The sequence below is a fragment of the Cupressus sempervirens genome, chromosome 1 (genome assembly GCF_028749045.1).
Source record: "Cupressus sempervirens isolate cs-2001-9-10 chromosome 1, ASM2874904v1, whole genome shotgun sequence".
In the NCBI taxonomy this organism is placed as follows: Eukaryota; Viridiplantae; Streptophyta; class Pinopsida; order Cupressales; family Cupressaceae; genus Cupressus; species Cupressus sempervirens.
Genome location: NC_143118.1, coordinates 534,416,117 through 534,443,237, shown reverse-complemented (window position 1 = coordinate 534,443,237; position 27,121 = coordinate 534,416,117). Strand labels below are relative to the sequence as shown.

Sequence of the window (27,121 nt, the reverse complement as noted above, 5' to 3'; positions counted from 1 at the left end):
AACTGCTATTTAAAATGATTTGCTCTATGTTCTTCCCCTTAGTACTCTTAGAAAGTGCTGAATTTTCCCACTCATTAGAACAAATCATAGATCTCAAAGCTGCTTTTTCTTCAACCACTCTCCTCAAAGTGATATAGAATGAAGCAAACTTCGTGTCGCAAGGCCTCAACAACTCCCTAGATGCATGTCGCTTGTAAAGACTCAATGTGAGACGATGGTTTCTAATGAAATTTGCAAATGCTCTCCCTCTATAAATTGCTTCATGTATCCATGGGAACTTGGCCTAGTCATGAATTAGAAAATCCAAACAATGGGCTGCACATGGGCTCCAATAAATCTGCGGGTACTTCTCTACAATCAGCTTCCTAGCTCCCACACAATTTGTTGCACTATTAGTAACCACCTGAACCACACATTTTCCAACCCTACTTCAATAATGGCTTCCTCTAATATCTGGAAAATAAACTCTGAAGTTTTCTTTTGATTCATCGTGTTAATCACTTTCAAGAACACAACTCCTTCGGGGAAAGCCACTAAAACATTAATCAATGGCCTCTGACATATATTTGACCACCCATCACTCAATATAGTGCAACTTGTTGCCTTCCAAGAGGCTTTGGTTAACGTATAGGGTAAAAGGATACTTATCGCATGTAGTATAGTAAGATATAACATAGAACAAATACTTTATTCATATATGCAATATGCACTTCAATGCTTACAATCTGATTATGCTCATTACAATGATTACAATGATCATGATCCTAGTCCCTTCTGGGCAGTGTACATATACTTTCTCGAAGGGGTGACTCAACTGTCACTCGCCTGTTCGGATACTATTCTACCCTTCGGCTACAATATAGAATTTACTGACATCATCCCCCCCAAAAAGTAAAGTCATCTCCGAACGACAATACAACAAAACTCAAAATAACAACTAATTATATCAATGTATAGATACTAAACAGAGGGATGCGTCCTTGGCGTAGTGGCCGTCCGCACCCTTAGCTCGTTCAGCTCCGCTTGTAGCTTGTAGAATTGGTCCTTCCGAACTTTCAATTCTGCTTCCGCCTCCATCTGGAGATCTAAAGTTGATTACATCATCCCAGTGATCTCTCCTAGCTCTTTCTCCTTCTCATCTGCTACTCACTCCTCTGCTACTAACTATTCCTTCTCCATTGTCAATTTCTATAGCTGACTTTGTCTGGCTAACAAGGCTGCCATCTCGGATTCCCAGGCTGCCCTCTCTGTGGCTAGCCTAGCAGTTGACTCCTTCTGAGCTCTCTTAGCTGCTACCTGATCTCCCTGGTTCCTCCGAAGGGTGTAATATGGCTCCCTATGTATCTCCATTATCTCCTAAGTCAAAGTCTCCACTCAGCTCTCCATACTAGGATCTCTCCTCGTGGCCCAATCTTGTTGCATCTCTGCAATCTCCACACCCGGCCATCCCCGTTCCTCAAAATACACTATAAAGACAACCGAGCATCCTAATTTCTGGAAGGATACTACTCTCTCCAGCTCCTTTACTACTAAGTCCAAAGCCTGAATCTCTGTAGAGACCACTACCTAGCGAGCCCGAGTCGCTAGAGCTGCTATATCAACGAAGAATGCCTCTCTCATTACTGTCTCTGGTGCTACTGGATGCTCTTGCTGCACACCCATAGCCCTCTCTATTGCTTCCGCCATTCGCTCAACAATGCTATGCGATAGTCCCTCATCCTGTGTCGGCTCCACCTCCTGTGCTTGCAAAGGGTTTTCCTCCGAAATTACTTCTCGCATAGGTGTATGCAGGTATGCCACTCGAGGCGCTGGGGTATGGTGGAACCGCATACTCAGGTACGTGCTCAACTTTTGGGTTCTGCTCTCTTTGTCTCGCTTAGGTGATGTAACAATGTCGTATCCACTTTAACCACTGGATCTAAACCTACTACGTCCAATTGGACATTCAACGCCCTCAAACCCTCGCCTGTCAGTATCTCTGTTACACCTACCTCAATGTCCATCTTTGTGTCAGATACAAGTACCTCAGCCCCAGCCTCTGGTAAAGCCTCATGAGTAGGCTCTGTCGTGGCCTTTGGAGCAACTGTCTTGGTTGGTGGCTGATGTGCCTCTGCTAATGCCTCGGGAATAGCTCGTGTCTCCGCGGCTGGCTGAATCGCAACTGAAGCAGGCATCATCACTACTGGCTGCTTGAGCTGACCAAACCCCAAAATACCATGAATACCTACGGGAGCCAAATGTGCCATTGCTAAAAGTGTAGGCCATGGGAATCTCAATGGTGTAGTAATTACTTCTACCTCCTTGTCCTTGTCCTCCTCCTCGTCGGTCCCACTTTCCTTAGAAGAAGTCTTTACACGACCACTGTCTGTATTTCCATTGTTTGGTCTTAGTCGTTTCTGTTTGACCGTGGTCTTGGTGCCAAGTGTATCGAGATGTCTCCACTACATAATCAGGGGTTCGCCTGGCACGAGTGGTCCCGATTTGGCCTCTAGTGCATTGTTGGGGATCATTTGCGTTGTTGCTTCCAAGAATAGGCCGATGGCATAATGCGGCATGTAGAATGTTTTGTGCTATAATGTCATGAATTCATACATCTGTTCGGCCAACAAGGTAGCCCAATCATACACCCTACCATATAGAATCTCGTTCATCATCGCCATATGTGGAAATGAAATATTTGAGGCACGGCTAGAGCCTGTGAGATGACTCTTCACAACGTCCATCAGACAGTGCTAGTGACCTTCCTGCACATTGGATTGATTCAACCCTCTACCCCTTGACGTGTCCGTGAGAGCTTCCTATTCTGCCTACGTCAGATCCCCACATACGAGCTGTATCAACTGTGTTTTTACTTCCCGACTCAACTTTTTAGGTTTGCTATCTATTTCCCTTCCCCCCTGTGCATGGCCAAGTATCCCGAATACCCGTGTGAAGTCGGCCAATTTGAATGATACCACCAAGTTGCAACCAAGGTAAGCAAATGCACTGGTTCGAGAGAACCTATCATACGTTTCTATCATGATGTGTAGAAACCATTCACAATCTCTGATACAAAACATAGGCATTTGTATCACCCATTCAACCTGTGCCTTCCGAATGTTGGCCTTTGCTGGATGGTTATTAGGTGCCTCTTGCCACCACTTCCGACATTCTGCTCCATTCAATCCTTCAAATGCAACAATCTACGCTGTGGGAATATCCATCGCAGTCGACTGTGTTGGTTGCTTCACTTTCTTTTTGGTTGGTCTTGTACTGGTTCCTCCTGCTACACGGACTCTAGATGGCAAAGTTTTTACATTCCTGTTCATGGCTGAATCTTCATCCAATTTCTTTTTACAAGTTCTCTTACCAACTGAATGCATAACTGCCCCTTTTTGTCATTTTGCTGAAACACAAATTTGTTAGGTCAATTACCTCTTCATACAATATTGTTTCAAAGTTCCCTTTCTTGTTAATTGCGTCTGTACGGATCCATACAATTCCTTTACTTTGAATTTACCTTTGCTCCACTGCTGTGTGACTGCATTCTTTTGTCTAGTGTGGCCATACAGATGAATTAATGTTCTCCCTGGTCTGGTACAGCTGCTCCTCAATTTGCCTTTACTGAATTTGTAACCCCTTATTGTAGGGCCGTACGACTTTATTTCTCCCTTTGATGTTGCCTGTACAACTTTATTTCTCCCTTTACTGTTGCCCATACGGCTTTATATTCCCTTTTTCCTTAGCTGTACAGGTTTTGTTTTAATCTTATAACACCTTAACTGGCTGTATGATGATCTACGTGGGCCGCACAGTATTCTACATGGGCAGTACGGTGTCCTTGCTTGTTCTTGTGTGTTGTACGACACTATCTTCTCTTGTGCCGTACGGTATGTTATTACATTGCCTCCTGTGCCCTTTTGAGTGCCGTACGATGTCTTTGCATTGTCTCCCTTGTTATGTATTCCGTACGGGCCATACAATGTTTCTTTTCCTTTGCTCTCAGGTGGTCGTATGGTCCTCTTCTTCTTTGCTGTGCAATGGTTACTTCTGTACTCTTTTAGCAATTTACCCCCTCCTCGGCCATACGGCTTTGTTTGATGGTAATCGTACTTCCTTTTACCGTACAGCCGTACAACTAAGTTTCTTCTTTGCACGTGGCCATACGGATAGAGTTCTTTGTACACTTGTTCGTGACTTTATTTATGTCCGTATGGTCACTTTCCTACTTCAGGGACCGTACATTGGTTACTTTTTTTGTAGATAGCTCCCTTTTGCACTTCCACGAGCCGTATGGTAGACCACCAATCATTGTACGGTTCAATTTTCTTTTGTTTATGTTACTGTACGGGTCTTCAAAGGTTGTACGACACTTTTAATATTCCTTTAATTTACTAATCTTGTTCTTTATTACTTGATTACATCTGGATCCGTACTTAGAAAATATTTTCAACTTTATATTTTATCTACATTTACTTATCTTACATATCTACATTATTTACTATTGCTATTCTCTCTTAGTTGTTCATTGACAGAGGAACATTTCTTTCATGATGGACTTTTAACTTCGACCCGTTGACCACATCGAGTACTTCCCATCTAGCATCCATAACTTGACTGCCCCATTATTGCCAACTTCTCGTATCTTGTATGGTCCGACCCATTTAACTTTGAACTTTCCTGGTCTAATCTCATTCTGCCCATTATACGTCAAAACTAACTAGCCTGGTTGAAATTTATTCAATTTCAAGTGCTTGTCATGCCATACCTTTCGCCTATTTTGTGTGACTTCTGTGGTCCATTGTGCCTGCAGTCATCGTTCATCCAGTTTATTCAAGTTATACAATCTCTCCCTTAGGCTTTCCATGTCGCCTAGTTTGTTCTCGATGGCAACCCTTAAACTCGGTACCATGAATTCCGTTAGTACCACGGCCTCCTGTCCGTACATCAGCTGAAATGGAGTGTGTCCGATTGTTACCTTATATGAAGTGCAGTACACCCACAATGCTGATGGTAGCTTTTCTTCCCAATCTTATCCCTCAACTACACAAGATTTATAAATCACTTTGACCAGGATCTTATTTGTGGCTTTGGCTTGTCCCTTGGCTCTCGGGTAGTACGAGCTTGACAGTGAATGATAAATTTTGAACTGTAGTGAGTAGTCGGATGACATGATTGACAAACTGTCCTCCTTGGTCGCTTGTCAACTGCAATGGAATCCCGTATCTGGTGATGATTTGCTCATAGATAAATCTTGTTGTGCTCACCATAGATTTGTCCAGTAGTGCGCGTGCCTCCACCCACTTGGTTAGGTACTCTATCACCACCACGATGTACCTGCACCTTCTAGTTTTGCTTACCTTCAGGGGTCTGACAAAGTCCAATCTCCATCTTCAGTGGTTTTCCAGCTTGCTGACATGTGTCGCATGCGACAACCCACTCTCTGATGTCGTGTACGGTTGGCTACCATAACCTTGCCAAAACTATCTTCCACGCCATTGTGTCTGGCCCCATGTGTCCTCCTGCTGGTCCCTCATGTGCTTCCTTCAATAGCTTTGGGATTTCCTCCTCTAGAACGCATCGCCTTAGAATCTGGTCAGGTCCCATTTTGTATAGTAGCCCGTTGATCAACTGAAATGTTTGGCTCCTTAGGACCAGTTTTCTTCTCTCATTTGATGGCATCTCACTAGGAAATTGTCTTGTCGATAGATACTCCCCGATATGTGCGTACCAGAATGGTAGTACTGCAACGTGAAATAGTCGTGCGTTAGGAAAATCATCATTGACTCCCTCTGATGGCTCTCCAGATTTTATCCTCGACAAGTGGTTTGTGCTTACATGACTTTTCCTTGGCCGCACCACAATCTTGAATGTTAACTACTGCAATAATAATAACCATCGGCTTATTCTTCCCTGAATAATCGACTTATTTACCAGATATAACAGTGCCTGATGATCTACATAGAATACAAATGGTGCCGCCAACAAATAATGTCTGAATTTTTGTACTGCGTACACCATCCCTAGTGCCTCTCGCTCCGTTGTACTATAGTTTTTCTCTGCCTTAAATAATAATCTACTTGCAAAATATACCAGATGGTCCAATCCTTGGTCACCTGTTTGCGCTAGTTGTGCTCCAGTGGCATAATTCGATGCATCTACATGAACATGAAATTCCTTATCTCACTTCGGATAGGCTAGAATTGGTGCCGTGGCCAACCTCGTTTTTAATCCATTGAAAGCTTCATCTTGCTCCGCTTCCCATTTATAAGGTTCACCCTTGCAGGTGAGTTTGTCCAACGGGTAGGAAATCTTCGCAAAATTTTCGATAAACCTCCCGTGATATCCAATGTGTTTGAGAAATGATTTTACTTCAGATATATCCGTCGACAAAGGCATATCCAAAATTAGGCGAACCTTGTCCGGATTCGTCTTCAGGCCTGCTCTATAGACTGTGTCCTAGCAGCTTCTCATGTGGTACCATGAACCTACCTTTCTTCGGATTCAGTGCCAATTGCACCTGTCTGCACCTCTCCATGCATTCTTCGATTGTTGTTATATGTTTATCCTTTGCGCTAAAAATTGACCAATCATCCATAAATGCCTTAAAATTTTCAACAGACATTTTATCAAATATGTGTAGGATAAATCTCTGGAATGTTATTGGAGCATTGCACAGTCCGAACGACATTTTGTTGTAGACGTATACTCCATCTTCCATGATGAATGTTTTTTTTAATTTGTCCTTTTTGACAATGGATATTTGGTTTTACCTCGAGAACCCATCCATGAATGAATAAATCTCATGCCCCGCAACTTCCTCTAGAATGCTATTCGTTAATGGTATCAGAAACAGATCTTTGATTGTTACCGCATTTAGGCATCAGAAGTCTATGCACATTCTTATTTGCGTGGTGTCCTTTTTCAGAGATCACAATCGGTGATACCCACTCACTTGTCTGTACTTCGAAAATAATTCCTGCTTCCAACATCTGATCAATCTCCTCCATGACTCGTGCGGCATAATTTTTGTTCATTCGGTACGACCGCTTCTGTATGGGTATTGCACCTTCTATCAATAATATTTGGTGGACACATAAGTCTGGTCGCACTTGTTTTAAATCTTTATACGTCCAGGCAAAGACATCCTTATACTAAATAAATATTTTGAACATTGCTGCCTTCAGAATTGGATTCCAATCATCTCTTACAAGAATATTTTTCGGATTAGCCTCATCTCCTAAGTTCATTGTTTTCACAGTAGGCTCTTCATACTTTATAGGTTTGTCCTCACTAAACGTATGGACCGGTGTCTCATCCACATGCGCTTCTCCCTCTTTTATTTTCCTACACTCCTTCAAAAACTCGTTCCCTTCTTTTCTCTCTTCGACACCCAACATGTTACAGCTCAGGAAGAGCTCGTAATCCTCCATCTGCCAATTGAGTAGGTCGTTCACCGAGTCTAGGTCGTCATCGTTCAACCCTCCTAATCTCAATACTCCGTCCAGTTCCATTCTCTTCTCTCCTTCATCGTCACCTTCACCTTCACCCTCAAAATCCGACAACGTTGCTTCCTCACCTATCATCTGCGTGTGTAAGTCGATTACGAATCTTCGGCCTCCACGTTTCATGGATAGGGTATTTCGTTTCCAATCATGTTCACTTTTGCTTGCACCAACCAACCCTGTCCAAGGATAGCGTCATACCCCTTTCTTTTTAGTGGAATGACCACAAAATCTAATAGAAATGGTTGCGTTCCAATAATTGCTTGTTGCACCATCAGGCTTCCCAACGACTTGATTTTGTGCTGATCCGCAGTAACTGAAATGTAGTTGGCCACAACATAGCTTGTCCCAACTTTTTCCATATATCCTCTGGTAACACGTTTACGCTTGACCCTCTGTCCACAATTGTGTCTGTAAGTACTGTTCCTAGGATTCCCATCTCAACTACTGCCGGATGCCTTCCCGTCGTGAGTGCTAGTAGCATTGAGTTTGCTGCAGTCATTTCACTACCGTCCTTTCCTATTTCCTCTGTTGCTTTCGGAAGTGGTGTCATATTCAGAATCACTGTCCATAACTGAGGCATTGTAAGAAGGTCATTTAATTTTATAGGAACTTCTATCTGCATTACCTGCCTTATCATGTTTCCTCTTCGAGGTATCAACAGTGTCTTTTACTTGCAACTTCCCTTTTTTCATCTATCTTTCCAACTCTGTTTGCGCTTGCTGCAACCTCTCCTTTTCTTCCTCTGCATCAGGGTACTTTGCCTTCTTAGCTTGGTCACGTGTAATGGCTAGTATCTTCTCATCACATGCTTCAATGCTTAACAAATCTACCCCTTGCTTCGGGCATTTTGACTCTTCGTGGTCTCTTGAACCACACCATCTGCATAACAGCTGCGGCGTCTCCTTCGTGGTACAATCTTTGGCGAAGTACCCGTAGAGGTTGCACGCCCGACATTGTATCATTAGCCGTCTGCTTGAGTTGTACTGTATCCGACTTTGGCCTCCATTGTTATTATTGTTATTATTATTACCACCCCTTCTGCACTAGTTATTGTTGTGATATCCTTCTGAAGTTGCGTCATTATTCATGTTTGTTGTGGCGGACACTTCCTGCGTCAGTAACACTTGCTGGTAACCTTTTGACTTCATATTAAATGGGCATTCCTTTATGGAATGTCTCGCAACCTAGCAAATATCACAAAATTGTTTTTTCGGGCAAGAGCCCTTTGTGTGGCCTTCTTCCTTACAGTTCGTACAACACAATTCCCCCTTCACCAAGTTAGAATTCTTTTTCAAAATTTTAAGTTCTTTCATCATCCGTAGCATATCCTTTTGAAATGCTTGAACTTTCTTGCTTGATTCTTCATTGCCGCTACTACTTTCAGACGATGAATCGTTTGAATCCGATGATTTGTGCTTCTTCTTCTTGCTTGTTTTTTGTTCACTGTCTAGATCCATTGCTCGATTATACGCATCTGCGTACGATGTTGGAGGTACAATCTTCATTTTTTTCTTCCAAGTCGGTTGGAGCCCCTCAACAAACCATCATTTCTTTAATCCATCAGCCGGTGGGCTCTCCATCTTCCCCACCAACTCTTTTAGCCTTCTTGCATAGACATAGATCTTTTCGTTTTATCCCTGCTTTGTGCTGTATATTTCTGCTACAATTTCGTTATCGTCTCTTACTAGTTAGAACTTTGCTATGAACTCCTTTTTGATATCTACCCATGTAGTTAATTTCTGAGGATCCACATCTGCAAACCAATCAATTGCTGCACCCTATAGGGTCACTGGAAATTGCTAGACCCAGTCATCCTCGTTTGTTACACCATTTGCTGTTCATATTGTTTCACACCTCTTGCAGTGTAATCAGATCCGCCGTTCTGTCACCATTAAACTTAGGCAATTCCTCTTTTGGTCCTGTCATTGCTACTTTTGATTTTGTGGTACTTGCTGTGTACCTGTGTTGTTTTGAGCACCCGCGCTGTTCTGAGTACCCATGTTGTTCTGAGTACTCGCGTTGCTCTGCACCACCGCGCTGCTTCGGACAACCATCCTACTTCGAACAACCGTGTTACCTGGTGAGAAAGGATCTTCTTCAAGTGAAGTTGTTCGATTCTCTGCTTGTATCCGTTCGTCGGGTGTATCGGGAACAAAGAGTTCACTCCACGCTTGTGCTCCTTTAGCACTTCGAGTTGTGCGAGTTACTTCCCTTCCGTTTGAATTCTCTACCCTCGGCATATACAAGTTAAGGAACTCCTCCCCTATCTCTTTCACCAAATTCAATTGCTATCGAGTCTCCTTTAGCAGTTCCTTGGCACTCCTCGGTCTGCTAGGTGAATGCACTCCCTCTGATTGTGCTCCACCCACTTGGTGTCCGTCGGCAATCTACTGAAGCTTTTGTTTGTGCTCCGCTTGTTGTGCTAAAATTAAAACTTCTTGTGCTATGCATATTTCATCTTTATCGTTTATCTTATTCCTATCCTTGTTAAGAAGATTCAACATGAATCTTCATAACGTTTCTTTCTTTCCAGGTTCCATTGGCAACGGCACCAAATGTTTACCGTATAGGGTAAAAGGATACTTATCACATGTAGTACAGTAAGATAAAACACAGAAAAAATACTTTATTCATATGCACAATATGCACTTCAATGCTTGCAATCTGATTATGCTCATTATAATGATTACAATGATCATGATCCTAGTCCGTTTTGGATGGTGTACATATACTTTCCCGAAGGGGTGACTCAACTGTCATGTGCCCGTTCGTATACTATTCTACTTGTCGGCTACAATATAGAATTTACCAACAACAAGCTTTGATATCAGCTGACTTTCCTATCACTTTGCCTTTGGACCTCTCCAAAAGAGTTCTTCTGAAAGCCTTTGAAGATGGAGGTGTGTAACCTTTGCCAAACTTTGTTGTTTTCACAACAGCATTACGGAAATGGGGATTCCTTGCTGAATTGAATGGAGTAGCACTTGTAAAAAAAATAATCAGCCCATGCATCATCCACCTCATGTCTCTCTATTGGTTTCCAAAAGTTGTATAATGTTCCACTTTGTTTTATTGCACCTGTGCCTGTAAACTTGAGTAAACTGGAAGATGACATCGATGTGAACCTAGACACATCCTCTTGAATTCTTAGTTTTTTTTGTATCTTTTGGCAGTCAGCTTCACTCATAAGGTTTAGTTCTCTCTCTCTATATCAGCTACCATTGCATCAGTCACCTTTGGACATGCTCTAACACCTCCTCCTGTACCCCACTAATACCATGTAAGTGGTCTCTTGCCCTTGTTAGACTTCCTGTAAAATCTTTCGTACGGTTAGTACAATAGAGTTTAGCACCATCTTTTGTCACATATTTCCATACTTCAGACTTTGATTTTTTGGGAGCCATTGAATTACAACCTGTATGATGCAAAAGAAATTAATTTTTTTAATATTAAACAAATTTAACAAAATATGAAAAATAATTATTTGAAATTCTATTATGCATAATTGTTAAATTCCAAATTCTATTTTAATTAACGAAAGACAAAAATAATCTTCTTTACTCTCAATAAAATAAAAAGTGTTCTTATTTTAAAAAATATCAAACATTGAAACAAAATTAGACGACTAAATTATATGTTTTGAAACTTAACAAATAAAAGCATTAAACAATATATTTTAAAACATAAAATAAAAATACTATAAATTTTCTATTTTTCTTTATAAATAAATGAAATTAAAATTCAATTATAATATGAATTTTGAAATATGGAATAAATGTATAAAGGTTAACAATTAGAAATATATAATATTTATATTATATCAAAATGAATTATAATATTTTATTAATATTTTAATTGTAAATTTAACTTACTATGTGCAACATATAACTAAGAATATTTTAATTGTATAAAATTTTAATATTATAAATATAATAACACATTTTAAGATTTTAATTAATGTTTTAGGATTTCACTAACATTAATTAAAATATATTATATTCAATTTGAAACTAAAACATAAAATAAAGATCTTATTACAATAAATTAAAGCCTAAAACAAAAAATAAAAGATCTAAGTTTTATAACTATTAAAAATTACTGAGCATTGTGAGGGAGGGAAACTTTATAACTATTAAGTTTTATAAGTTTTACAGAGTTAAGAAACTTTCTTGGGCCTGCCTGGAGTCGTCGACCAAAGCTGAAGTTGCAGATGCCACGATTTGTCTAGACCATCGTGAAGCTGAAGTTGCAGACGGGGGAAATGCCTGCCATGATTTGCAAAGCTAGGACAACAACGATGACTTGTAGAGATCACCGTATCACCGCAAAGCAGACAATTACGACTTGCAGAGATCCGTTTTAGAAAACTCTCAAACTGCCCTAGCCACCGCTGCTCTCAAATTGTTGATGTATTTTCAAGATGTAGATGTCATTATTTATGAAAAAGAAATGTCAAAAACCTAATTAAAGGGGATTAAAAAATAGTACATTTGCAATACGACAAACTGTAAGAATTTTGGGCACATTTTTAAAATTTAGGGTTCGCCTAATGTCGAACCTAAAGCCGAAAATTCGGCGAAACCTGTGACTTAGATATTAACCATCTAACATTTCTTCACTTGAGATTACAAATTAAATATTCGTTACCAGAAGATTTTTGAATGCAGATCGTATCCCTGTCTTTTGCAAGCCTTGGCATCTGGTGGAGAGGGTAAGTATTGTCAGGGGCTTAACCTCCTAATCGCAAACCCTTAGATATCCCCACACAACTTTAACCGAGAAAGGCCCTCCCTGGATCAGGCTTAGGACCACCATTGTCTAGCCATCGAGCAACCTGGTGTTAGAGTGTCAACCTACTGCTCAACTAGACAACAAGACCTATACAATGAACTTCCATGAGCTGACTCAGTTTAACTCTCGTTTATTACTTGCTTATTGGTTACTGATTCTTCTTTCTCTTATCATGCAGGGATATTTCACAATTCAATAATTACCATTCTCACCCTTCACCTTAACCATGCTGGTCCTTGTGGATGAATTTATGGGTGGATTCAAAACAAAAAGGATTACTGAATATAGTCACAGCCATTTCTCTCTACCCAATCTGGCCTATGGAAATAGAATTAAGGGTTATAATTATTTTCAGATTATTCTCAATATCATACAGTTGTTGCAACTTATCTCAGGAGGTATATTGAAGCTACCTCTATACAAGCTTGCAATCTTGGATAGAAATCCATTTAATTACACATTCAATTTTAAAAATGTCAGCATGTGAATGGCCATTTCTAGAGCATATTGGCACTTATAGAATAGAGAAGAAGGAAAGAAAAAGAGACATGCAAGCTGTAATTCATGCCATTCTTCGATTCAATAATGATCTAGTTGCCTCTTAATGTTAGGCTGGAATAATATAAAATTTTCTTTCAAACTCAAGAAGCATGAATAGCAAAATATGACGCATGACTTGGCCGTCTACTGTATGGCTTGACTTGAGCACTACTGGTAACAATCAAGGCAGAAATAATAATGCCCAACACTCTCGTATAATATGGTACAATGGCTTTGGTTTGCAGCTTGACATTGGGTGTTCAGTCAATAGGATCGTTCACACTTGTGCGACTGATAGGAAATGAAAGGCACACAATTTCTGGAAATAACATCAAATATGGAGGTAGAGGCAACGTGATCATAGTGGAGTGATGGAAAAACTGCAGTTCAAAATGGAAGATAAATGATGATTTCTAGTCTGGAGAGGTAAATGCAAATGCAAGAGGCTCACTGAATGCATGCTAGTTATGCAAGAAAGGTTGAGGTGGTGGGGGGGAGTGCGGGAGGGGGCAGGGTGTTTACAGCAAGGCCATCGGTTCATGTGGCAATAATATTTAAAAAGGCCATCTTGTTACATCCCATTTTTCAACTCAAATTAAAAATGTCCATATAGCTGTTGAGGTTTCACACGAAGTCAGTTGACGGGTAAAATTAGTTATGTGAAATGGTAAGATGGTTAGTTGTTATAATTTTCATATGAAGACAACATGTTAGTTAATCGTTACGATGCTATTATATTGTTATCTTGAAATCTTGGGAAGTTGGTTAGCCGTTATGAAGGTTAAGAGTAGTAACTTGTTATGATAATTTTTATTATGTTGAGGATTATGATATAATCGCAGAGAATTTCCTTCCTTGCAGGAGCACGTCAAAGGTGGGGAAAACATTGCCAGAAAAGGAACTGGGCACGGGGGCACCACCTATCACTGGGTAAATAGGTATGAGCCTTGAACCACCATGACTAAGGGCAAAGGGCTAGGCAAGCAAGAGTGTGTGTTGTACGACCATGAGCTAACCTGTTAAATTATATATCACTTAATAATTATAGAAACCACTAAGCATAAATTGAAATATAAATTAAATTGTTACCTTTGATCATTTTGAAGTCTCATGAGTATATTGACACCATGTTATTATGACATCCCCACTTGTGTATACATGTATATTTATATGTACATATATCAATATGATGATATAAAATAGATATATAATTAAAATACATGCACATGTGCGTAAACAAGTATGTACAATGAGAGATGGCACAATACCATGATGCCAAAATATATTTTATATCATGTGGAAGGGGGGACCCTTATATTTATATTCCAAACAAGACCGTTGCCACCTTTTATCGGCATTGGTTTTTAGAATTTGAACTTAAATTATTCTTGTAACTGCAAATCAAGCTCCTTCTTGTAACCGTAGTGGGAGACTATATTTCCATTTCCCACAGTTGAGAGAGCACTCTCTCTCACGCTCTCTCTCTTTCTCTCTCTCACACACACACACACACACATTTTTGCATATGATTCTCTATGAACCAAGTTCTTCTTATCTCTTGTCTGACATTAGAAGCATATCACCGAAACAATAATGCAATACTGAGCCGCTTAGGTGGAGCTATATCTTGCATAGTGGTTACTACCACACCAACACCTAGTCTTGTTTCTCTCTGTATCCAGGTCATGTATTTTTCTCAAATTATTCACATTATATGTGATGTCTTACGATTCAAGAAAGCTCCCTTGTTCAAATGCAGTGTTAGCATTGAGCACGATTAGCATTTGAGAAGTTTCGGCTTACAATGACTAGCTTCTTTTCATAAGCGTTGGGTGCATGCCGTAAGGATGAACTGCTATAATTCTTAAGGAAAGGAATGCCCAGCTGATGCAATCATATAATACTTTATGTTGTGTAAAATCTGCCTTGAAATATTCTCTGTTTTTCTTTGTTGCTTGATATGTACCAGTTGTGAATGTTATCAAAATGGTTTCACAAATGATTCTGATTTAAAAGAATCTCATGATTGATAAGTAGGACATGATTTCCACAGCTAGTCAAATTGTGATGTGAATATCAGGATTTAACTGTGTGATTTTTGAGTCAAACTCGATGACCCATGTTTCATGAGTAGTGATTCAACATGAATCCATCTCTCATGAGAATAAATGGAACACTTAGCACTCATTGGATCTAGGTGATGCTCACAGGGGTGAAGCACCGGGACTTCCCGGGAGGTCACCCATCCCAGTACTACTCCAGCCTGAGCGCGCTTAACTACGGAGTTTCCTCCACAATTAAACCCAAAGCTTGCAACCCCATTTGCAAAACCTTCACCAAGTGTTGTGCCTTATGAACCATTCATTAGAAAGCCCCTTAAGCTCATCAATTGATAAGTAGGACATGATTTCCACAGCTAGTCAATGGGTTTTGCAAATGGGGTTGCAAGCTTTGGGTTTAATTGTGGAGGAAACTCCGTAGTTAAGCGCGCTCAGGCTGGAGTAGTACTGGGATGGGTGACCTCCCGGGAAGTCCCGGTGCTTCACCCCTGTGAGCATCACCTAGATCCAATGAGTGCTAAGTGTTCCATTTATTCTCATGAGAGATGGATTCATGTTGAATCACTACTCATGAAACATGGGTCATCGAGTTTGACTCAAAAATCACACAGTTAAATCCTGATATTCACATCACAATCTCATGATTATCAACAATCCCCTAGGATGCACCCAAGGCCAATAGAGCCAAGTGTAAATGGGTGAAGAGGAGAGGAATCCTGCAAGAGAAAAACTATTATTTAGTGTCTTAAATATATGAACAATTAAAGGAAGAGATTGCTTAAGTCCAAGTTAGCTCATGGTAGTCCAATGTTTAGATCTGGATGCCTAGTCGAGCAGTGGGATTGATTCTCTTGTACCAGGATGCTTAGTGGCGGGACAAGGTGTTCCATGTCTATTTCCGAGTAGGGAGGGCCTTTCTTAGATGAGATTGTGTGAGGATAATTAAGGGTCTGCGATTGGGAGGTTAAGTCCCTAACAATGCTTCCCCTCTCCACCAAATGCGAATACATGCACAAGACAAAGATACGTTATGTATGCAAACGTCTGTTGGTAACAGGTATTTTCCTTTTATGATATTTGAAATTACAAGTTGAAGATATGTTACATTGATTTATATCGTTGTATCAATTATTCCCTTCAGTGCTTAGAATTAGTTCCTCTTTAATGTATTGAAAAACAGTTAGATCAGTTGATCTTCCAATTGAAGATGATATATATCTGTATGCTTGAGATAGGCCTACTTGATGGATGTTATAACTGTCCTTTTATGTGAAAAATGAATATGAACCTATCTTTTGAATTATATGTTATTGCCATAGTTAGTAATAGGAAAGAAGAGGGATGATACAATTGTATTTGATGCCCTAAATGGTATTGATCAAATAATACATTGGTATTGATGCCCTAAATGGTATTGATCTTTACGATATATTGGTTTACTATTTGTGCCCTAGGTGGTGTATGTGGAATAATCTGAATTTTGCAGATGCTTCCCTTGGCAGGTTCTGGTTTTGGAAAATAGGGTATGGAAAACTTAAATCCTCTATTTAGATCAATTGACGATGCCATCAATTGTTAGGCATGATATTTCGGTTAAATTGATTGTATTTGTTAATCTCTCTTACATGAGCATCATTGTTATAACTGTCTTCTCATGAATGTGAAGTGGTAACTGTATTTTATTGATTTGATAGTTGTTAGCGAAGGCTCACAAAAAGGGATCTCATAAAATAAAGTTTGATGGAAAAATTAATATAGAAGTGAGACCGCTCAAGACAAAAATATTACTCCATAGCCAAGGTGGAAAATAATAATAATGTCTTAATATTAACATCACGGTATCTATAAATACCTATATATGTATGTACACATACACATGTACATGAGTAACCCCAATCTTATATGTCTTTTGTATATGTCAAATATGCGTATACGTTCTTATATATCTTAATTGGTTTACACATATACATATGTACATGTATGTTCATGTATAGGCATTCATATATCATGGTGTCAATATGTTAGGACATGCTTTAACACCAAGAGGCTCCAACACAATTATAAAGGTACCAACTTGTTCACATTTCAATTTATGCTTAGTGATTTCTTTTATTATTAAGTGATATAAATAATTTAGTTTTCTAGCTCATGGTCGTCCAATGTATACTCTTGCTTGTCTGGCCATTTTTCCTTAGCCATAGTGGTTCACAAGTCATACCTATTTGCCTAGTGATGGTGGTGCCCCCCGTGCCCAATTCCTTTTTGCAATGCTCCCCACCTTTAACGTGCTCTTGTAGAAAAACAAATTTCCACGAGAATATCATATTTCTCAATATAATCACAATTACTATAACAAGTTATTATTCATAAACCATCATAATGACTAACCACCATATCACTTTCCATGAATTTATGATGAATAACCAACTTTCTAAGATTTCAAGATAACAATATAATAATATCATAACAATCTTCATATGAAATTATAATGACTAACCATCTTATCATTTCACATGATCACAACTAATTCTACCTATCAACCGACTTCACCTGAAACCTCAACGACTATATGAACATTTTTATATTAAGCCAAAAATTGGAATGTAACATACCCTCCCCTTTGTGTTTCATCATCCTTGATGAAATCTGTAAATTTTAATCAATACAAGAACATTCCAAATACCAGATATACGTATATAGCATTATTCAAATTTGATTCAAAATCTAAGCCATGCTAAAAAATCAAGGTCTATGATTCCCTTATCTCAATGCTTCCAGAAAAAAGGCTTCCATAATATCACACAATCAAAGCGAAATAGACACATACATGTGCTTACTTTACCATACCAGTTCTCACTTGGGCATAACTTTGAATTGATCCCATTTTTAGGATACTCTCTTTTATACTCTTGTGATACTCATGTAGACATTTCCAATATTTTTAGTTCAACTCTCATACTGATATCTCTTGTAAGAGAATTTTTAGTGTTTCATAATCAAGAGTAAAAAAATTTGCAATTCTTCAACTAATATGCTATAGGTCATAACTTGATCACATGAATTAAATCACTCATACATACCATCTGGTATATGGTTCTCATTAAATGAGTAGATCATCCTTGTAAGCTCATAGATTTCCTAAAATGGTTAGTGGATCCATGTTTCCATTTATGTAACCTAGGCCTTCATGCCCATCTTATCACAGTAATATTTCATTAGAATAATCATGTCATGATAGAAATATATTTCATCTCTAAGACTATATAAAACAGCTCAGTATGTCTTGATATTTCATTACCTTATAAAATCAATACCGTGGGTTTATTATACATCTATAACAATTTGCCAAAAGGCATAATCATAATACGCTATGAAAGATCATACATCCTATCAAGATCATAGAGTTTAGGGTAAAGGGTACCAATATTTGTATCCTAGTCTTGTAAGCCCTTGGACTACATGTCCACACACAATTCCTGAGATGGGGTATGACCTAGAGACTTGTATGTTTCATTCACATCATTCTAATTGTGGCCTGGATTTTGAGTCTGATCTAAACATAAACTTTTACATTTGCATGGGACTACCTATAGAAATCCCCTCACTTATCCATAATCAAGTTCATAATAATATGTTTCTCATAACATCAACTCATATCATATATCTTGCCCAATATTGTTTGTTTTGTATAAGACATTTGAAATCTATGCACCTATGTGGACACTAATTTAGTTTGGACATTTTATAATGATTGGGATCCTAAGTTCTTCATAATCTATTCAAGCAATTTCCATGCTGAAAATCATTACCTCAACCCATCCTTGGGACATTGATCATTAGTATCTGAAGCAAATTTACATAGGGTTCTTATCAGGGAGATCATATGGATGTTCTTGCCAATCACCTATAAAGATTTGGTAATCCACTTTTCCCATTAATGTGACCTAGGCTCTCATACCCATCTTCTCACCATAATGTTTCAAGAAAAAAATGAAGTTAGACAAAAGTTACATCTATAAATAAGCATTGCTAGTATCAGTTATGCAAGTGTGCTTACTCCATACTGGAGCACAAAATGTCATATATAGCCTTCTCGTCATTTAATAAACATTAGAAAAGATCATCACTTTTAAGATAAAAGAATTCTCAAAATCATGGTTCATAATTTTTTTTCCTAGTTCAAGTCCAAAAATGGATAACAAAATCTTACCTTTTGTTTCATATGAACAAAAGTACAATGCTGAAAACATGCAACTGAAAGAAATAACCAGTCACAATCAAGGTTTAGATAACACCACATCAAGAGAAGTAGAACCTGGTCTGTACTGTGCAAGTCTAGGAATTTGGACCTAGTGTAATTCTCAGTTATTCTCTACTAAGAATAACCCTCCCTATCTTGGATAAGGCATTTGTACACCATTCTGATCCTGCCATTTGAGCATTTTGGTGTTAGAGTGTCGACTAGTTAGTTGACGAGGTTGTGGACACCTTCCATCAACCTATCTTCTAACTATTAGCACTTTGACCTCTAGTGATTGCAACAACAATCTTGCCACTTAACCTACCCTGGCCAAAGATTTGCAATGGACATTGTGTGCTCGATCACCCACAGCTCGACTTGCTAATTATGTTACTTTTCTTAGATCCGATTCATCTTTATGATTTTGCAAATTTATCCATTTGTCCAATTCATATAGACCACACTATTCTGGATGATCTCTGGTGTGATTTTCCAACTTGCATTGTAAATTATATAGTTATGCAAAATAAATATTCATCTTGTCTCATTCAACATTACATTTTTAGCATCTTTGAAATAGTGTTGGGCCTAAGGTTCAGTGTCAAACCTAGAGCTCTGATACCATATGTAACATCTCCTTTTTTCGGGCCTTAGTGAACAACTAGCAAATCAAGGAAATACAGTTACTACTTCATATTCATGAGAAGGCAGTTATAACAATTATTTTACATGTTCATATAAAAGAGATTAATGATTACATGACTAACAATTGAAGGCATAATCAAATAAAACCTAAATTGAGGATTTTAAGTTTGCAATACGTTGAATTCCAAACTCGGAATCTGCCTAGGGCAACAACATCTGCAAAACCCTGGGTTAATCTACATATACTGCTTAGGGCACAAAGTTATAGCACTGTAACATAACAACCAATACCATTTAGGGCAACATAACCACAATAACTTTTTTTTTCCATTAATAATTATGATAGTTATGGTTAAATAAAAGATATGTTTATATTCATATTCACATGAATGAAGAACAATTGTAAGAACCATCAAGTAAGCCTATCTCACACAGGTAATTACATTTCATGATCAATTTGTAAAATAAACTAATTTCACTGATTTCCTAATACATTTAAAAGGGAATTGATTTCTAAACATTGAAGGGAATAAATGATTAAACAATATTAACCATTTAACATTTCTTCACTTGAGATTACAAATTAAATATCCGTTACTAGAAGATTTCTAAATGCAGATCGTATCCCTGTCTTGTTCAAGCCTTGGCATTTGGTGGAGAGGAGAAGCATTGTCAGGGACTTAACCTTCCAACCGAGGACCCTTAAATATCCCCACACAATCTCAACTGAGAAAGACCCTCTCTACCTGGGATTATGATTAGGCTTAGGACCGCCATTGTCCAGCCACTGAGAAACCTGGTGTTAGAGTATCAACCCGCTTGACTAGACAACAAGACCTATACAATGAACTTCCATGAGCTGACTCAGTTTAACTCTCTTTTATTACTTGCTTATTGGTTACTGATTGTTCTTTCTCTTATCATGCAGGGATATTTCACAATTCAATAATTACCATTCTCACCCTTCACCTCAACCATGCTAGTTCTTCTGGGTGGATTCAAACAAAAAGGTTTATTAAATATAGTCACAAGCATTTCTCTTTGCTCAATCTGGCCTATGGCAATACAGTTAAGGGTTATAATTCTTTTCAAGTTATTCTCAATATTGTACAAGTGTTGCAACTTATCTCAGGAGGTATATTGAAGATACCTCTGTACAAGCTTGCAATCTTGGATAGAAATCTATTTAATTACACATTCAGTTTTAGAAGTGTCATCATGTGAATGGCCATTTCTGGAGCATATTGGCACTTATCGAATAGAGAAGAAGGAAAGAAAAAGAGACATACAAGTTGTAAACCATGCCATTCTTGGATTCAATAATGATCTAGTTGCCTTCTCAATGTTAGGCTGGAATAATATGTATCTTTCATTCAAATTCAAGAAGCATGAATAGCAAAATATTAAACATGACCTGGCTGTCTGCTGTATGGCTTGACTTGAGGACTACTGCTAACAATCAAGGTGGAAATAATAATGCCTAGCCCTCCCGTACAATATGGTACAATGGCTCCAGTTTATAGCTTAACACTAGGTGTTTTGTCAATGGAACCTTTCACACTTGTGCGACTGATAGAAAATGAAAGGCACGCAATTTTTGGCAGTAACATCAAATATGTAGGTAGAGGTGATGTGAGCAGAGTGGAGCGATGGAAAAACTGCAGTCTGAAATGGAAGAGAAATGATGATTTCCAGTCTTGAGAGGTGAATGTAAATACAAGAGGCTCACTGAATGCATGCCTAGTTACGCAAGAAAGGTTGAGGCGCCCGGGGGGAGGGTTACAACAAGGTCATCGATTCATTTGGCAAAAATATTTAAAAAGGCCATCTCATAAAATAAAGTTTGATGGAAAAATAATATAGAAGCGAGGCTGCTCAAGACAAAAAAATTATTCCATGGCCAAGGTGGAAAATAATAATAATGTCCTAATATTAACATCATGGTATCTATAAATACTTATATATGTATGTACACATATACATGTACATGTGTAACCCCAATCTTATATTTCTTTTGTATATGCCAAATATGCGTATGCGTTCTTATATATCTTAATTGGTTTACACATATATATATGTACATGTATAGGTATTCAAGTATCATGGTGTTGATATGTTAGGACATGCTTTAACACCAGGAGGCCCCAACCCAATTATAAAGGTACCAGCTTGTTCATAGTTTAGTTTATGCTTAGTGATTTATTTTATTATTAAGTGATATATATATATATATATATATATATATATATATAGTCTTGAACATATATAAGGAAGAAAATATATCATTAAAAGGCAAGTGACCTACCACAAATTGGTCGACAAACATAAAGAAAGGTGAATGAGTGTGGATAAAGATGTGGAAAAGAGGAAAATAAATAAATAACGAGATAAGTATTTTTATTTTCACTATTACTTTTATTTATGATCACCTTATATTAATGTGTTATTAACTTATTAATAAGGAAATAATATCTTAAAATATAGATTAATGTAGATATATAGAAGTTTGAATATATGTATATATGTTCAAATATATTTGATCTATATTTTATTGGAATGGTCTTATTATGCAGAACTATTTACTATCCAGTATTGTTGTATTCTCTCTGTCTCTCTTATTTTAATTTTATAAGAGCTATTTGCATTGGTCTTTTCCTTTGAGAATGGTATTGTAGGAAAAGGGAGATTGAGATTTAAAGGGAGCTTGACATTTCATTAAAGGCAACCTTGAAAGAGAGGGAGTAGATAAAGGATGTGATTTAGTCAACCTTCAATTATCTTGGTCGTATTGATTCAGAGAGAGTAAACCATGTTGAGATGGATTCTCTAGTGATCAATAAATTGTAGTTGTCAAGAGGACTGTGATTCATGAATATAACTCGTGACTATTTGATTTTAATGAGCCTACCCCTTGTGTACATCATGAGGAAGTGATGACTTCTAAATGATATTACTTGTATTTGCAGAAGTTACTGTAAGGTGACGATCTTACAATAACTTGTTTTATGAGATCAAACAAGTTGAGTATATGGTGAATGTTTTGCATCTCAATATTCTAGGAGGCCAATGTTCTTGGTAGCAAATGTGATATCAAACCCTATTTTGAGTATTTGGTGAATATCATTGATATTCTGTAAGGCCAATACTCTTGATATCAGATGTGACATTAAACTTTATTTTGAGTACTTGGTGAATATCATTGATATTCTGGGAGACCAATACTCTTGATATTAGATGTGATATCAAAACCTTTTGAGTACTTGGTAAATATCATTTGTTGATAGTTTGGAAGACCAATACCCATGGTATCTAATGCGATAGCAAATGGTGGAAATTTTCTGAGATATCCTTAATCTTGCCAACTTGATATTACTTTGAGGTAATATGTGTTTATCCTCCCTACCTACGAGGGAGTGTTGATGTTTGATAGCTTCTATTGAATAAACCTACATATAATTATATATGAGATATAATTGATATATATATATATATAAGTTTATTGTTATATGGAGAAATTAATATATATATATATATATATATATATATATATATATATATATATATATATATATATATATATATATGTCCCTTTTTTGGGCCAGTTTGTGCAGTTGATAGAGTTAGCTCATCATAGTGATCCTCATGAGCTGACAGGTTGTTTTGGGTGTCTCAGTTGATTGCTTACTATTTTCAGTAAGTCAATTATGGACAGTTGCTATTTTCAACAGCACAATGGATGGCTCGGTAGTTGGTCGTCACCTGTAGTTAAGCAATTTAATAATTGCATCAACTCTTATTTATTTATTATTCGTTGAGTTGCATTATTATAATAATGTTTATATTATTATAATGACTTTAGGAGATATTTCTAAAAAGCAAGTTGGAAAGTTTCTAGTGTTGAGTTTTTTTTGGGAAACTTCCACAATTTCTGAAGTGGAGTTTTATGGAAAATTCTGCCAACAAAAGCTTATAAATGAGAGCTCATTTCATTGGGAAAGACGCACTTGATTATTTATTTGATTTTGTGCCTTCATGGCTTTTTCTTGGGTTCTAAATTGTATGCCCTTGCTGATGTATAAGGGTTGGAAATTCTGAGAATTGCTTTTGCAATTTAGTTGCTGAGGTATAGCTAAGATTGCCTAACTTCTCTACTGTTCATCACTGTATCTGAGAAGTGTTTTCATTGCACTGTTGAAGTATATTGGATTTGATATTTGCTAGATATTCTCCTACTGTGTCTACTGTGGCTTGGAGAATTGTGTTACTAATTATTTATGATTTCTTGTTGAACGGTTGTACTGAAGGTCAAGATAGATATTGGGAGTTTTTTTATCTATCGATATCAGCGGCCAACAATAAAACACAGGCAGATTACATTGAAAGGGGTAGTCGTTAACAACATTTAGGGTTGTTTCTTTCATTGACAGCCTTGCATTGAGATTGGACAGCAGTCAAGAAGCCGTGTAACCATTACTCGAGTTTGTGCAATTATCTAACAGCCAGTGCTAAGGAATTTTGGGAGTCACTCCATAATTGCCATTATTCACTCAGCTATCCAGCATTTTCCGTGAGTTATTCAAGGTCGGCTATCATTTGCAAAGGCGTGGCATTAAGGAGTCATTGTAAACAATAGGGGAGCAGCTGTGATTCTCGGCGTGACACAATAAAGTGCAGTCTAGGTGCTACATTCAGATTATATGAATTATTTTATGAATTTGTTTTATAAAGAAATTTGCAAATAAATAAAGTGTTAAGGAAGTTTATGTGGCTATTATCTATTAGCATTTCATACTCCTTGAATTTGTTGATTCTGATTTTCATACAAAAAAAAAAGCAAATACATTATAAAACTGTTCAAATTGCAAAAACAATAAGTTGTGCTCAATATTCAAGTTGGAGGCCAGTTGGGGTTTTTACAATATATGTATAACAATGATCAAATGTTTATTATATTAATTATCTAATAATCAAATAGATATATCCCATGAATGGGACATATCTCTTCATGGCTTATTCGCACTTTAAATAAGAGGTCGTTGCCATTTGGAAAACACATAACAAATACAATGGCAGTGCTTAGTACATTTGTAGCGATCCTAAGAAACTAACACAATGTGCCTGAACACAAGGCTTAAACTGAAGTAATATTTAGAACCACAAGATGTCAATGTCCATCACATATGAACTCCTCCTGAAGAATATATAAAATTGCTTTAACCCTTCATTATCTTGCTATTACAAAGTGAAGACCCCTTTGTTGTCTCGACCTTTCATTGTCTCGACTCTTCAATGTCTTGATTCTTCAATATCCACACATGGTCACTTCATTAGCAAATGCTGAAGTCTCTTCATGATCTTCAAAAGGCATGGCTCTTTATATGAAAGATTATCCATAGATGAGGACTCTTTGCAGCCTCATCATATTAAATGATTAGATAACACGGTAAAGAATCACATAGTAAATATCTCAAATATAATACTAATGCAATCACTGATACACAGATATCTCCTGCAACTATCGAACTTCTACAACTATGACTAGTATCATGGCTATCATTGCTTAGGACTCCTTCACCCTTTGCCATTTTCAGTGCCACATAAAATGGGTTTTACCATCAATAGGCATGCCCTTTCAAGGTATTGGGCACTATCACTGGCATCCTAGCTATCTTGGCTCTGGAATCCTTCACCCTTTGCCGTTTTCAACACCTAGAAGAATTTGTTATTCCTTGATTTCAGACATGACTAGACAACCAGACAAAGCATCTTAAGCATGGCCATCCTTATTTAAAGCACTATGAACAACAAAAGCAATAAGGCTAAAAATGACATCTAGCTTTCACAACCACTAGTTGGATAGATGGATTCAGCAAGACACAAGAACACAATGGCATGTTTTTAAGGTTTGTAAGAGGGGCCTTTTGTCATGAATAAAACAAGGCCTTTTTTTGTTGCTGCTTACATGAATCAATGAACATTAAATACTGAATCTGAAACGTAATGAATTGTGTGAATGTTTAAATTTGAATCTTGATTTCATATATAGTGAACTTATTTAAAAAAAAATCCCTAGACATATATATTTTATAATGCCCTCTGCTACTGTCTCCAGAAAATGATCTCTCTGACTGCTATCCCAATTTGTTCTTTTGCTCCCTGATATACCTGTCCTAGAAATTCTGTGGAATATAGGATTAGTTGTATTTGAAAGCTCTTGAAAACAATTTTTGTTGTGTATTGCTTGCAGCTGGTTGCCATAGCGACTTAGGAGCTTCCTTGTGCATCAATAGTGGTTTGATCTCCTTTGGTTATAGGTGAGATGGAAAGGGATCAAATAACTCCAATTAATGAACCTTTTTTGTAATAACATCATTTTCTTAATTGCTTTACAACGCTGTAAGATAATATACATTCTTATCTGTCTATATGCGTTCCCTCAATTTTTTTTTTTGAGTGGGCATGCTTCTTGTTGAAGTTATTTAGCTTGTGCTATACCTATACTCCAATGCCTTGTAACCTACTGTTCTCATTCTTTTCTTGTGTTTTGGATGTTTAATGTAGATAGGTTACTCGAATATTTGTCGTTCCTCTATGAATGTATTACAAGAACATTTTTCGTCCAATGCATTTTTGTTTTGACCTTTCTGAAGTTGATGTCGATTTCATCTTTGGCAGGTTAATTTTTATGTTATGATTGCATTGACTGGTATTGATACTTGTGTTTTAAATTCTTCTAACAGGTGCCAGCAAGTTTTGCAGCCCAGGAAACTTCAGATAGCATGGCTTTATTAGCATATAACCGTGCATTAAAACTTGCCATTACAGGTATGTTGGTATTTTATGTTTAAATAGTAGTTCTCTCTGGTAAATTGACCCATTTTCAATGCAAACAAATGGAAACCTTTAGGATTCCTTTTATGTTTTGATTCTTTCACAAGGTTTATTTTGGTCGTATACTCTATGAGTCGAGCACATAATTCATATAGCAGAGAAAACAGTCTTGAGTTGGGCAGGTTTTAGTGTTTACGTTGGTGCAATTTCATTGTTTCTAATCGCGGGTAATATTAAGACATGGTATTCTTGGAAACTTTGTAGAGCAGGAATTCCAGTAGCTGGCATTGGCTTTACAGGAGCACTATCATCTAATGCTTCAAAGCGTGGAGAGCACAGGTTTAATATTATTTCTACCTTGGGCATGATGGGAGTTTAGCTTTCTATCAAGTTATTGACATAAGATACTCACTTTGGATGTTAAATGGGTAAATGACACATGTTTTACAAATTTGTATTGGGAGATCTGGTAACAACGAGTTGAGCATTATTGCAAGTGTTGCTCATTTTTGGATGTTCATGTTACT

General features: G+C 37.5%; 1 protein-coding gene across 2 annotated transcripts in view; it reads left to right on the top strand.

The window, feature by feature from the left end:
* The window catches only part of LOC149578569 (uncharacterized), a 266,266-nt gene that overhangs the window by 20,172 nt on the left and 218,973 nt on the right, over positions 1–27,121 (top strand). The window contains exons 3-5 of one of the 2 annotated variants that reach the window (XM_089829924.1): positions 26,011–26,077; positions 26,504–26,588; positions 26,864–26,933. In XM_089829924.1, coding sequence (XP_089686050.1) covers positions 26,543–26,588; positions 26,864–26,933 — 116 coding nt within the window. In that variant the 5' untranslated portion in view covers positions 26,011–26,077; positions 26,504–26,542. The remainder of the gene's footprint in view (positions 1–26,010; positions 26,078–26,503; positions 26,589–26,863; positions 26,934–27,121) is intronic. The other variant, XM_089829921.1, reaches the window with a different exon arrangement.